General features: G+C 34.0%; 1 protein-coding gene across 4 annotated transcripts; it reads right to left on the bottom strand.

Annotated features, from left to right (window-relative positions):
* Nucleotides 1–10,666, bottom strand: LOC147298993 (histidine-containing phosphotransfer protein 1-like). Of its 4 annotated transcripts, none has more exons than XM_086251156.1 (8): nt 10,537–10,666; nt 9,660–9,728; nt 5,477–6,106; nt 4,955–5,079; nt 4,796–4,864; nt 3,087–3,158; nt 2,224–2,296; nt 1–235 (listed from the first exon to the last, which is right to left on the bottom strand). In XM_086251156.1, the coding sequence occupies exons 3-8, from the start codon at nt 5,534–5,536 to the stop codon at nt 191–193; spliced, it is 444 nt and encodes a 147-aa protein (XP_086107282.1). In that variant the 5' UTR covers nt 5,537–6,106; nt 9,660–9,728; nt 10,537–10,666; the 3' UTR covers nt 1–190. The 4 variants fall into 4 exon arrangements, with proteins under 4 accessions (XP_086107282.1, XP_086094061.1, XP_086100778.1 ...); XM_086237935.1 differs by lacking the exon at nt 1–235 and adding an exon at nt 1,712–2,186; XM_086244652.1 differs by lacking the exon at nt 1–235 and adding an exon at nt 1,712–2,186 and having other exon boundaries at nt 5,003–5,079.
* Nucleotides 10,667–11,781: the final 1,115 nt, after the last annotated feature.

Here is an 11,781-nt window from a genome sequence, read left to right as displayed (position 1 = left end):
AGAGACTTGTAATTGAAGAGAGAAGAAGAGTAAGTACATAGACCAACCATTTGATTATAGAAAAGCAATCCTAACAGAAACATGCAACCAAGTACAAAGGCAGAAGCCAAGATTCACTACATCAGTTTTTAAGATAACAAACATCTTTATGAACTCTCACTCCTGGAGAAGATTTGACCACGCATAAGCTCTAATTGGTTTGGTTGCTCTCAACTCTGATGATCCTCTGCTTCATCTGTATACCAATGTGTTTGAGAAAAACATGTATACAGAAAAATAAGAATGAAATGAATTATGGATTTGAAGGTAGACTACAAGAGCAATTTATTAAAAAATCACTTTCACTTATATCTGACAACAGAAGTGTAGAACCTCACCTCGCTCATAAACCACACTCTAGTACAGTATACAATTTATATTGCTTCTTCTCAACAGTCTAGGTTTTTTGGACAAAGATAGAGATGTTACAACTATGCCCGAGTATGGTATGTGAGCTTGAAATTGCCTCTTCAAGCCTGGTTCTTTGGGACAATGATATGAGCAGTACAGGAAGAGCTTGAACAAAGAAATCGACTAAGAAGCCAAAATAGGGTAAGCAAAGTTCCAGGTGGGTATTAGCCAACAGTTGAAAAGAAAATAAAGTAAGAGGGTTCCAGGTATGGAGAGGAAGTGCGTTTCAAGCTTTGCACTTTTTGGTTATTGAAAACCAGTAAAACACTAAACCTGAAATAAATGAGGCTACTAGCAAAACATTGACTCTATAAGTCTTTAACTCAGGGAATCCAAGAATCACTAAAAAAAAATCTCTAAGAAATATAATATCCTATTGAAAGACTTTGCTGCCCTGACAGCAGGTCGCTGCCAATCAGGCAACATGAAATGATATAATTCCTTTACATTACCAAAAACTCAACGCACTTGAGCACAGTTTGCCACTTTTATATTAGTAAGGCTGTTAAGAGGGAAAGTTGAGTTCATTTTAGACTTTAACTAATGTAGAACAATAAAAGGTATGGGGGGTGCTGTGGAGAAACAAACAAGCCCTTATACTACAGATGAGCTAATGTAAATTTAGTAATATTATAAAGCAGGATACACAATATTGCTTATTAAAATTGTAACGACATAGCCCGTCCATTGCTTCGCCCTATCATTCCATTCTTTTTGCCAAATGATATTTCAGATGGCTCTTTTTCATAAATCTTGAAACTAGATAAAATTCATTCCTTAAATTATTCATCTACACGCAAAAAAATATAAATATCTATTTAGAGTCAGACTAATCTCCATATCAAAAGAACCAATAATTAAAGAGTGAATTCAAGAACTACACTGATGGTTCTTCAGGAATATTTATTGGCTTGTTTCAAAGAAGCAGAATCTGCAATCCTACCCTTCATTTGACATTTGTTCTCTTGGCAGGTTTTCCATGGAGGAATGCTTTTCTTTTGGCACAAAGGCAAAAGGGGGAGGTTCAAATTCTGGCATTGTGTAGGGTACATGCCCTCTACCACTAGAACCATAAACCCTCGCAAACTCATTAAAACTTCATCATAGAAAAATAAAAGGGAGCTTATGAGGAAACAAAACGTGTACAATAAAATAACTAATACGCCTATTGCAAGCGTTCAGTTTCACGAATCAAAGCTTCACACTTTTTGATGTAGGACAAAGAGAACAGAACAGTTAGCGAAATTGAAGAACCAAGGAGAGAGAGAGAGAGAGAGAGAGAGAGAGAGAGAGAGAGAGAGAGAGAGAGAGAGGAACAGAAGAAAAGGAACAGAGATAAAAGCAAAGAGAAGGAAGAAATCAGAAGAAGAAGAAAGAGAGGGACATAAACTTAGAAAGAATTTAGGTTTATCCAATCATAAGTCTACCAACAATGAAACACAATGGCCTTATTTATAGAGACCAACACAATGGAATAAACATGAGTGAAGTAATCTGAGATAACACTAAAATCTTAGATAAATACCTAGATTATAAAAAAAAAAAATAAAATGCATCAAATCATGAAAGTGGATGAACACCAATCTCCAACACTTTTCCTCTCAAAAGAACAATAACAATAACAAAGTCAAAGAATTAAGTTATTTATTCTCAAGACCAAGAAGAGTATGCAAAGTTCTCGCCAAGTAAAACATATCTTGAAAGTGCAGAAGACCAAAATCAATGTTGTGCAGTACCTCTTGGCCAAAAAAAAAAAAAAATGTTGTGCAGTACCTGAACAAACGACTCCAGCTTTTTCCGAGTATGAGTAAATTCATTCTTTATGCAACACAGTGCCCGGTTGAAACTGAAACAAAAACATTTATTTCAACACGAAAAAGTGGGGTCAATATCTCAATCATGTATATAGAAAACGGTCTTAGCAAAGAGCAAGTACGAAATAACAACACATTTCTTTATAGATAATGCAGGCATATTTTTATTTTGGGATATAAATAAAAGCCAGAGGTTTCATTAAAGGCCATAATAACGGAAGACCATAAAGTGGAAGTTAATAAGCAAAAAGGACATGTTTAACTGCTCGAACAAATATATCAGTACTACCTCATATGGAAATGTGGTCTGCAACATAAGATGCATGCCAAAATTATGAAGATGGCAATTGAGTTATGAATTGAATATTGCACAAAGCATATATAGTAGAAAAGCATTGATTTTAGATGCAAATCGAAAATTTGATGAAATGTACAATACTTACTACTGAGATTAACTTGTAAAAAATAAAATCTACATGAGTCAGTGTTAAACATCCAAAACAATCTGTATCCTTCAGATCAATAACTAAGACAAAAAATTTAACATCAAATAGGGTCCAGGTAGACAAAGTTGGCCATAATTTATCTAAGAGACTCTGCGGGGAATTGTGAAGAAGATGCTAATTCAAACAACCAATAAACTGGCAGCTGACATTTATCTGATGATCGTGATGAACCAGAAAGAAGACAAATCTTATAGTTTAAATTATGTAGTAAACAACAGCTACGTACCACATTGCAGATATATAAAAGTTGTACAACATGCAACAATAGTAGCACACAGATTTTACATTACAAATGGATGAAGAAGAGAATGCTAACTTTTGCTTGTGCATCCGGTCGCAAGCCTGAATGAGATCAGCACATGCAAGTCTCACATGCTCAGCGCCAATGCTGTAACAAAAGATTGAAAAAGAAAAAAGAGGGATGGAATGATTAACTTCTAAAAACGTCCACAACAGAAAATAAAATTCACACTGCATCACCATCCATCATAAAAAGAAATTATTTTATTAAATTACTGTATTATTTGCAAGTACATCATCTTGAACAGCTGATATTTTATATATATTTATAATAACACAAAGAATGACATTCAAACTAAAATCATCGGCAATTATGTAGAATGACCATTTTTACTTAAAAAGAAAAAAAAAACTAAGAATTGCATAATTCATGTTTCAAAAGATCAAATTATATATTATGAAATACTTCCAAATTCTCTAGGATCTATGATAGTCTATATTTGCATGAATACCCCAGATATTAATTTTAAATGTGTGTGTTTGTGTCTCAATGCGTCTATAGAGCAAGGAAACTTCTAGAAGATGACCATGTTTGAATCCAACAGGTGTTCGACACAATACTTGGACGACACAACTCAAACATGTCTCCACATAAAATAATAAACTATTTCTATCTAGAGTGGAGGACTTTTGAAGTACAAATAAAGTTATTTGTAAACGTGTAATGTCCTAAATTTTTGAGATCTATGATCATCATGTCCTGTATCTTGTCATAACCTGTGTCCGGTGTCAGTGTCCGTTACTCCATATTACGTAGGTGCATGCAAGCCTATGAGCATGCATGCTAGAGAGAGAGAGAGAGAGAGAGAGAGAGAGAGAGAGAGAGAGAGAGAGAGATTGCCCACTAAATGAACTCATGATTATCAGTGTGACTAAAAATTCTACTGGTGGAAAATGGAATATTCAAACATAACTTGTACAGTACATCCTCCGCGTGACTGGTACATATGCCGTGTGCATAGTTACATTGTTTCCAACTAACTGGATATGAGGGGCTCTTCAGGGTTTTCGAAAAGTTCAGTTTTATTACCAGTTCCTCTTCAGGTGAAATTCAGATCCTCTGCAACCAAATAAAGTAACAGTGCAAAAAGTCTGCTGGTGACGATTATCTTTAAGGAACATATCCCTTACTTATAACCATGTCATTGCATCCAGCATAGGAACTAAAACACTGAACACTGAACTCACATAACATTAATTGCCATGGAGACCTCATAAAATGAACTAGATAGTATTAGGCAAACCATTTATTCTAACAATTTATTAAGGATTTTTATGGTACAGATGCAATTGAAATGAGACTCGAAAAAGAAAAAATAATGAGAAAAAAAAAATATATATATATATTTATCAATTGATAGATTTGTATCAGTACATTGTCACTTTTCAAAGAGCACGGTCATAATTATGTGCATATGCATGTAAGTTAGCAGTATTTACATACGATATCAAATAATATGAAATCATGTAGATCTAAAATTAATAGAAATACTTGAAACGGAAAGCTTACACATTAAATTTGAACCTCCAAAGAACAATTATCAAATGTTGTATTTTTGGGTGGCAGGGATAGTGGGATACTAATATAGGACAGAAACACCAAATATAAACCTTATATAATTATTATATTATATATAACCAGACATGCAAACTCCTCAGAATGTTTATCCATTAATACCGTTAAGACAATCTGAATGTGAATCCTAAATGATAAAATGACATTACTATGAGCTTTTCTCCTCTATTTGGCGAGCCAGTGCAGCCAACTTGGAAAAATCAACATGAGGTAAATCACTGCAAATACAGTAACAAGAGTGAGACACAACTCATTGAATCCATGAAAACCCATAAACTTCATTTAAATTGTTTTGGATACAGGGGTACCCGTAATTTGTCAATTCTGATAAGATTGTTTCAACATCAGTGAAGTACTTATTCATCAACTGCAAAGCACAATCAGGTTCTTCTTTGCTCTTCAAAGTTTGTGAAAACTGATCATTCACTATCCCCTGTAGGAAATGACATGAACCCACATTACAAAACCAAGTAAGCACTCTCCCAAACATTACTCAACCAAGAAAGTCTCCTGCATCTCATACAAATACAAAATACACTTGAATGAAGCATTTTGTGACATTCAATTAGAGCTATTAAAAATCCCGCAATCAGAATACCTATGAATGATTTATATGTGCTAAGACTTCAAAATATACCTTGAACAAGCTCAGAAGACAGAGACAATAATAATGGCATTCCACCAGACAGAAACCCCAGAATTCATTTACCACACAATAAATAACACATAACAGAAAGCAAACTAGAAAGAAGAAACCCTTGGAAAGCAATAAATCATAGAGAAAATGAATTTAAAAAAAAAAAAAAAACAGTTGATGAGGAATCTGTCACCTCATCAAACAGTGACTGCACATATCCTCGGAGGAGTCCTTTAAGAATAGATAAAGACATTTCTGATATGAAACAGTGACAGAACTAGGATAATAAGAGACTTGGGGGGGGGGGGGGGGGGGAGAGACTTTAAACCACGGAGAGAAGGGCCATACTGCATCAGATTTGCTTCAGCAGGTGGTTTATAGGCAGTGAGTAACAGATAAGAACAATGTGTGTCAGACTGGCATGAGTTTAGCATGGCTTCTTATGGATTCAACACCCATAATGTGTAAATTAACATTTATTCCACTGTAACTGACACTGACATGTGTTAACTACAAAACTCCAAAAGGAAAAAAGAAAAAAGCAGCAGCCTACCCCAGATCTGTTCGATTGCATCCGATATGCAATTACTACAATAGGCTTATAAATAGTTTCATATGGGCAATTGCACAAAATAAAACACTGAAAAGAAATTACTGCTCTTAATCAAAAATTCATTTTAAATATGATAATGGACACATCTTTGGTAACTAATGCTACTTAAACCCTATCAAGTGGGACCCCCTATCAATCTTCTTGAAATGGTAATGGTTTTGTCCCATCAATCTCCTTGAACACAAAATGGAATAGCAAGCTCCATGCCACCTGGTAGAATAAGTCACATAACCTGTAAAGAGGGTCCAAATTTCTTTATTTGGAAATAAAATATGAGATGCTGAGCTGGCTATGCTATTTTTGCTGTATTCTATATATACTGGAGCATTAATTATATTCACTAACACTTTATTAACCAATACTTAGTATAATGTCAAGTTAAATTATATGTTTTGAAGTTTGAACTACAATGTAATGTATTGTACACTTCTCATGCTAATAATGATTGTATTGTACATAAATTATATTATTATGTCAATCTCATTAACAATGATGAAAGGAAAAGATCTCAACCCATTAAGGAATTGGATTCCTCACTAACCCTCATTGATTTCAATTCCAAGAAATTCCTTCATATCTATCTTGTTATCAGTATATTTTTGGTCATTTTCTAGATTAGCAATTATTTACTTGCTTCTTGGAGTTGCTCAAATAAGGAAAGTTTCATCATTTATTGACAAAAAAAAAAGAGAGAGGAAAGTTTCCATCATTTATTGACAAATATTTATAATACATATACGAAACAAATTATGACAAAACTAACAGACCTAATTGAGACAGACTCATTCAGTGAGTCTACAGGTAAAGCATTTGCATATTTTGGAACAAACAATGACCAACACTTTGACTTTAACCCATTAGATTCAGTAGAAGGTCCACTAATTGCACATAATATCTCAAATGAGAAAAAAAAAAAGTATCAAATGATCTTTTGATTTAATCAAACCTTGATTTTGGTCTAATTCAATTCTAAGACTTTTAAATGTACTTTACACGTAGAATTTAAATCAAAGTTTTAAATTCTTATACAGAACATTACTAATGAGTACTTTACTTCTTTACGTCAAAAGGTCGACATTGAAGACACTTGTGAACCTTCGATTCCATTCTGAGAAGTTAATGAATACTCCAAAGGGTTTTTCTCTTCGAAGTCTTTTTTTACTTTTCTATGTGGGCATGGCGATGGTAGTCTTTTTCTACCGGCAGGCTTGATTTGGAAAGCAAAAGTTCCTCCAAAAGTCAGAGTTTTGGCTTGGTTAGTAGCTCTTGGGAAGATAAATACTTGTGATATTCTACAAAAAAGAATGCCAAATGTTTGTTTATTTCCAAGCAGGTGTGTTATGTATAAGATTCAAGGGGAGAGTGTTGATCATATTTTCCTTCAGTGTTCTGTAGCAGCAAAGCTGTGGTCAAATTTATTCAAAGATGCAGGGGTAATGTGGGTAATGCCAGAAGGGTGCTATTCTTTGTTGAGTGAAAAGTTCTTTGGTTTTGGTGGGGTTAAGAAGGCCAAGGTGTTTTGGAATTGCAGAATGATGGCCATTTTTTGGGTTATTTGGATGGGAGAGGAATCGAAGAATTTTTGAGGATTATAGAGGAGCAGATGTTGAAGAGTTGTGGGATCGAGTAGTTCTTTGGTCCTCCCTTTGGGCATCTGTCACTAGTGACTTCAGGGGTGTATATTTATTCGATATAATTTTAGATTGGAAGGCAGCACTTAGATAAATGGTTTCTGCTTTATGAGGCCTAACTCTAAGTTTTTCTTTTTGATCTTTTCTCTTAAATAATGGACATCTTGTCTATTGCGTGTATTGCTTTGAGTTTTGATCAATAAAAAGTTTCTTTCTTTTCAAAAAAAAAATAAAAAGATTCTTCTCAATCACTTATTTATGCCAACTTTCTCAACCAAAACAATAATAGAAATTAAATCAAAAAACCACTCACATAAAAATCAGATTTTACTGCGCTTTAATGTAAGCAACAAAGTAACTTAATGATAGGCTAACCGTTTTGGCCAAATCATCGATTTACTAAATTATGTGAGTACACTTATGGACACTTACCTCAGCTATTGTGCCAAATTATTCAACCATAAAAATAATACCGAAAAAACAAAAACTTCCACAAATAAAAATAAGGCTTTATAGAGCACTATAACAAACTACAAAGTAACTTAGTGACAGACTTATAGTTTGAGTTACAGGTACAAAGTTCGAAATGAGCATATTTTGTTTTTCATTTCTGGTTGATAAAAGCATAGTAGACACCCCCATCTACATACAGGATTCAAGCATAGGAAAATTCATGTACAAAGAAGTGATTGGTTCCAGATCATAGAGACAATCTGACATCAATAAGATTACTGGTCCCAATGTAATATAAATTTTAAATTAGCATAACTCACCAACAGATAATGTTAAGTAGAACCACCATAAAGAATATTCTTTTAAGAAATAGAAGCATAGCTATAATTTAGAAAGTACCTCAAAGATCACTAGAAATACCCCTAAATCATAGTCAAATTTCAAAGGAGCAAGAAACAAAGAGCAAGTAATTACTGATAAGATGTAAATCTCAGCATCATGATATTGAGCATTATATACCACATACATCACTTATTCTTGTGTTTGACTGACATTTGGTGTACTATAACGAATCCAAAATATACTATTCTCATTATTACATTTACGAAACTCCTGTTTGCCAAGAAAAATTTAAACAGAAAAACGAAGCAACAACAATAAAAAAAGATTATAGAAAGCTATTTACTGGAATTTGTACTGAACAAGTTCCTTCAGGAAGTAAACAAAAAGGACACTTGATGAGGCTAAACATCACAGAGTTAAAAGGAAATTGTAGTTGCAGTTTGATGATCCAAAAAATTTTAAATTTCTTTTCTTCAGCAATTGGAATCAAACCAAAATCCACCAACCCCATAAATGCACGTTGTTCTTTGAATCTTTGCCAACAGTGCTAGGTACCACTTACCAGTTACATATTGAAAAACCTTAGACCTTAAGAATCTCTGATATGAAATTGGAAATGAATGCTTTATCTATAAGGTTGGTATACCATATATTACTATGATGACTTTTGCTTGGTTTAGGGTGTGGAGTGTAAAGGAAAGCATACTTCCCAGAAACATGACAAGTTCCCTAGATACAGAAAACATGAGAGAAGCACTTTCATGTAGGATTGATCAAAAGGTAGTTCCTACTCTCCGACGTGCCCATTAAAGTGAAGGAAATTTTGAAATACAAAATTTTCACTCTCCAGAACTATATATCTGTTAACTGGTTAGAGCTTAAAACTTTTTAAATAAACAAGGAGCTGTGGACTGCTAACAACACAGCTAATTTAGATCAAAAGTCATTTGGGTTGTGATGGTTCTGCTAAATTTGATGAATTAACCAAATGCACATGTCATAAACTGCCATAATTCACATTCGTAATTACCAAAAACAAAACCCAAAATATGCAATATAATTGGCATCCGTAATTCCGCATAAGGAGTCATTCGGTTAACAGTCATAAAAAACAACAACATAACCATTTAAAAATTTCACGCATTTTCTTTGAAAATCCTAAAGAGGAAACATATTTAGCAATTTAGAAATGACACAGAATTATAAGAGCACACTCCATAAGCACCTCTCTCTGATACTCATCAAAGACATGCGATACAGTCATGATCTGAGGTTCCTTGTGGAACCATCAAAAGGAAAATGAATCGACTTTATTAATAGATGAAGATCAATGTTACCTGCTTGTTCTTGTATACAGTTCCCCAGCAGAAACATCAACCTTCTGAAAATCAACATCCTGCTCATTGCTGCAAAAAGAAATAAAGAAAAGGTAGGGAAGTTAGGAACCCTTGTCAAGTATAATCAGATAGTATTATCAAAACAAATTGCCTTTTGAATAGCCAGAAATACACATAAAAGATCAATTGAGAAAATAAATTGCTTTCGCATCATAGTCTAGTCTAATTTCTTCCTTCATAACATGAAGTTGATTGAATTCTTCATCCACAATTCCCCGAATATGATTACACCAAACACTAAGAATCATCATGTGCACACAATATTAATTAAAAAAAAAAAAAAAAAAACTTAAGCATCCTTCCAAACTAATACTTCTATGTTCTGAAATCTTAGGCTTGGTTTGATTATTTTGTGAACCAAAAAAGATTTACACCCAAGTTTCCAAGAATATACATATATTCAATACTAATTTTTGAAAGCGGAGACAATAAAATACTATATTGCATTGCATGTTGAACAAAAATTGTTTCTAATCAAGAAAAGAATAAGACCAAAAACGGTGAACGAAATCAAATAGCAATTAGCAAAGGAGGTGTAACTTGCAGAATGCAACACGTGCTTGAATGTGTCAAAAAGACGTAAACTGTTGTTTCCAAAAGTTTCTAAAAATGGAAAACTAGGCAGCAACAAGAAATTTTATTGAATTTACAAGGAAACGATTTGGAGAAGAAAAATATGTTTCGGAAACGCAAACAAATCCTAGAAAAAAGCAGGCAAGAGTTTGTTATTGGCAGGATTGGAAACAAAAGGTTATTGTAGTCAGACTGAGAGTAAGATGAATATGAAAGGTAAGCTGAGGGAGAGAGAATGTGATACCTCCTCATACATGGAGTGAATGAAGCTACAAAGTAAACCTCTTTTCTGATTAGCCAAAGCCATTTCCAGTTTCACAGTGAGAGAGAGAGCTCTGTTTGTTCTGGCAGTGCTTACTTCTTTGTGGCTGGACTCTGGAGTAACGCGGTGACTGGGTAACTGGCAACAGGGCATGGGAAGGGTTAGGAACTTGGGATGATTTTGCATTTTTGCCCCTCAAGTTTGAGGAATGACAAAAATGCCATACAGCAACAAGTATTTCATTACTTGATTTGGCAAAAATACCCCTAAAGTATAGGCCACCATAAATAACAACCTGTCAACCAAACTTAAACCAAAACAATCAAAATTAGTTGGCTGCAAAGTTGAGACCGGTATGCAAGAAAAACTGAAAGTATTAAAAAAAAAAAAAAAACCTCATGTATATTCAACAAACTTGTTGTTGATAAGGAGATATCATACATAGTAGTGCTCTCAAACATATAAATAACTGGGTCCATCATGTTGTCTGATAGGTCAATCAGTTAATCTGTAAGCTTCAAAAAAGTACAAGCCTTTCGGAAAACAAGGTTGCATACATTTTACAGTAAATTACAACTTACACCCCTAATTGTGTGGTTTCTTACAACCTATCATTTCAATTTTTTTTTAATTTAGTACCTAATGTTTTGATTTATTTACAATTGACTAGACCCCCCATAAGAAGTGCTTATGCAATTTGATATAGATTTTTGATTTTTAAACGACCTCCCAAAATTCATATCAAACTTGAGATACTGAAAATGTACATGCAGAGAGGTCATTTGGCTTTACAGGTTGGCAAAATGTGGGATATGCAACTATGACAATAGTCAATTGTAAATAAACCAAAACGTTAAGAACTAAATTGAAAAAATTGAAACGATAGAATACAAGTTATAAAACACCTCAAACCTCAGGAGTGTAAATTATAATTTGCTCTACATTTCATTGTAATGCCTACTCATCCACGCAGTAAAGTAAATGTCCAATAATATATTATGTTGCAATACATTATTGAAAATGCTGCTGAAGTTTTCACCATTGATTAAAATCATCCTCCTATGGTGCTCTCCATGTCCTTTTTTCGGACCTTGGCGCTTTGAGCTCCTTGTGGAGCTGTTTCAGCACCTTCAACGATGCCCCTTGGCATCGGAGGTACGTGCAATCGCTTGCAACGCGCTGGTATTGGCGAAGACGTGTGGGGACAGAGTCGAGGTCGCTTTGGAA

Source organism: Dryas octopetala, chromosome 1, assembly GCF_963921425.1.
Source record: "Dryas octopetala chromosome 1, drDryOcto1.1, whole genome shotgun sequence".
NCBI classification, from domain to species: domain Eukaryota; kingdom Viridiplantae; phylum Streptophyta; class Magnoliopsida; order Rosales; family Rosaceae; genus Dryas; species Dryas octopetala.
The sequence above is the reverse complement of the archived record's forward strand: the minus strand, read 5'-3'. Positions and strand labels throughout refer to the sequence as shown.

What these genes read in the sequence shown, in the direction of transcription:
- LOC147298993 (XM_086237935.1), bottom strand. Translation starts at nt 5,536, where the DNA reads ATGTCTTTATCTATTCTTAAAGGACTCCTCCGAGGATATGTGCAGTCA. An exon ending in TCAGAATTGACAAATTACGG is followed by an intron (nt 4,865 to 4,954) that starts GTACCCCTGTAT and finishes CTGTATTTGCAG; the next exon opens with TGATTTACCTCATGTTGATT. An exon ending in GACCGGATGCACAAGCAAAA is followed by an intron (nt 2,297 to 3,086) that starts GTTAGCATTCTC and finishes TTTTTGTTTCAG; the next exon opens with TTTCAACCGGGCACTGTGTT.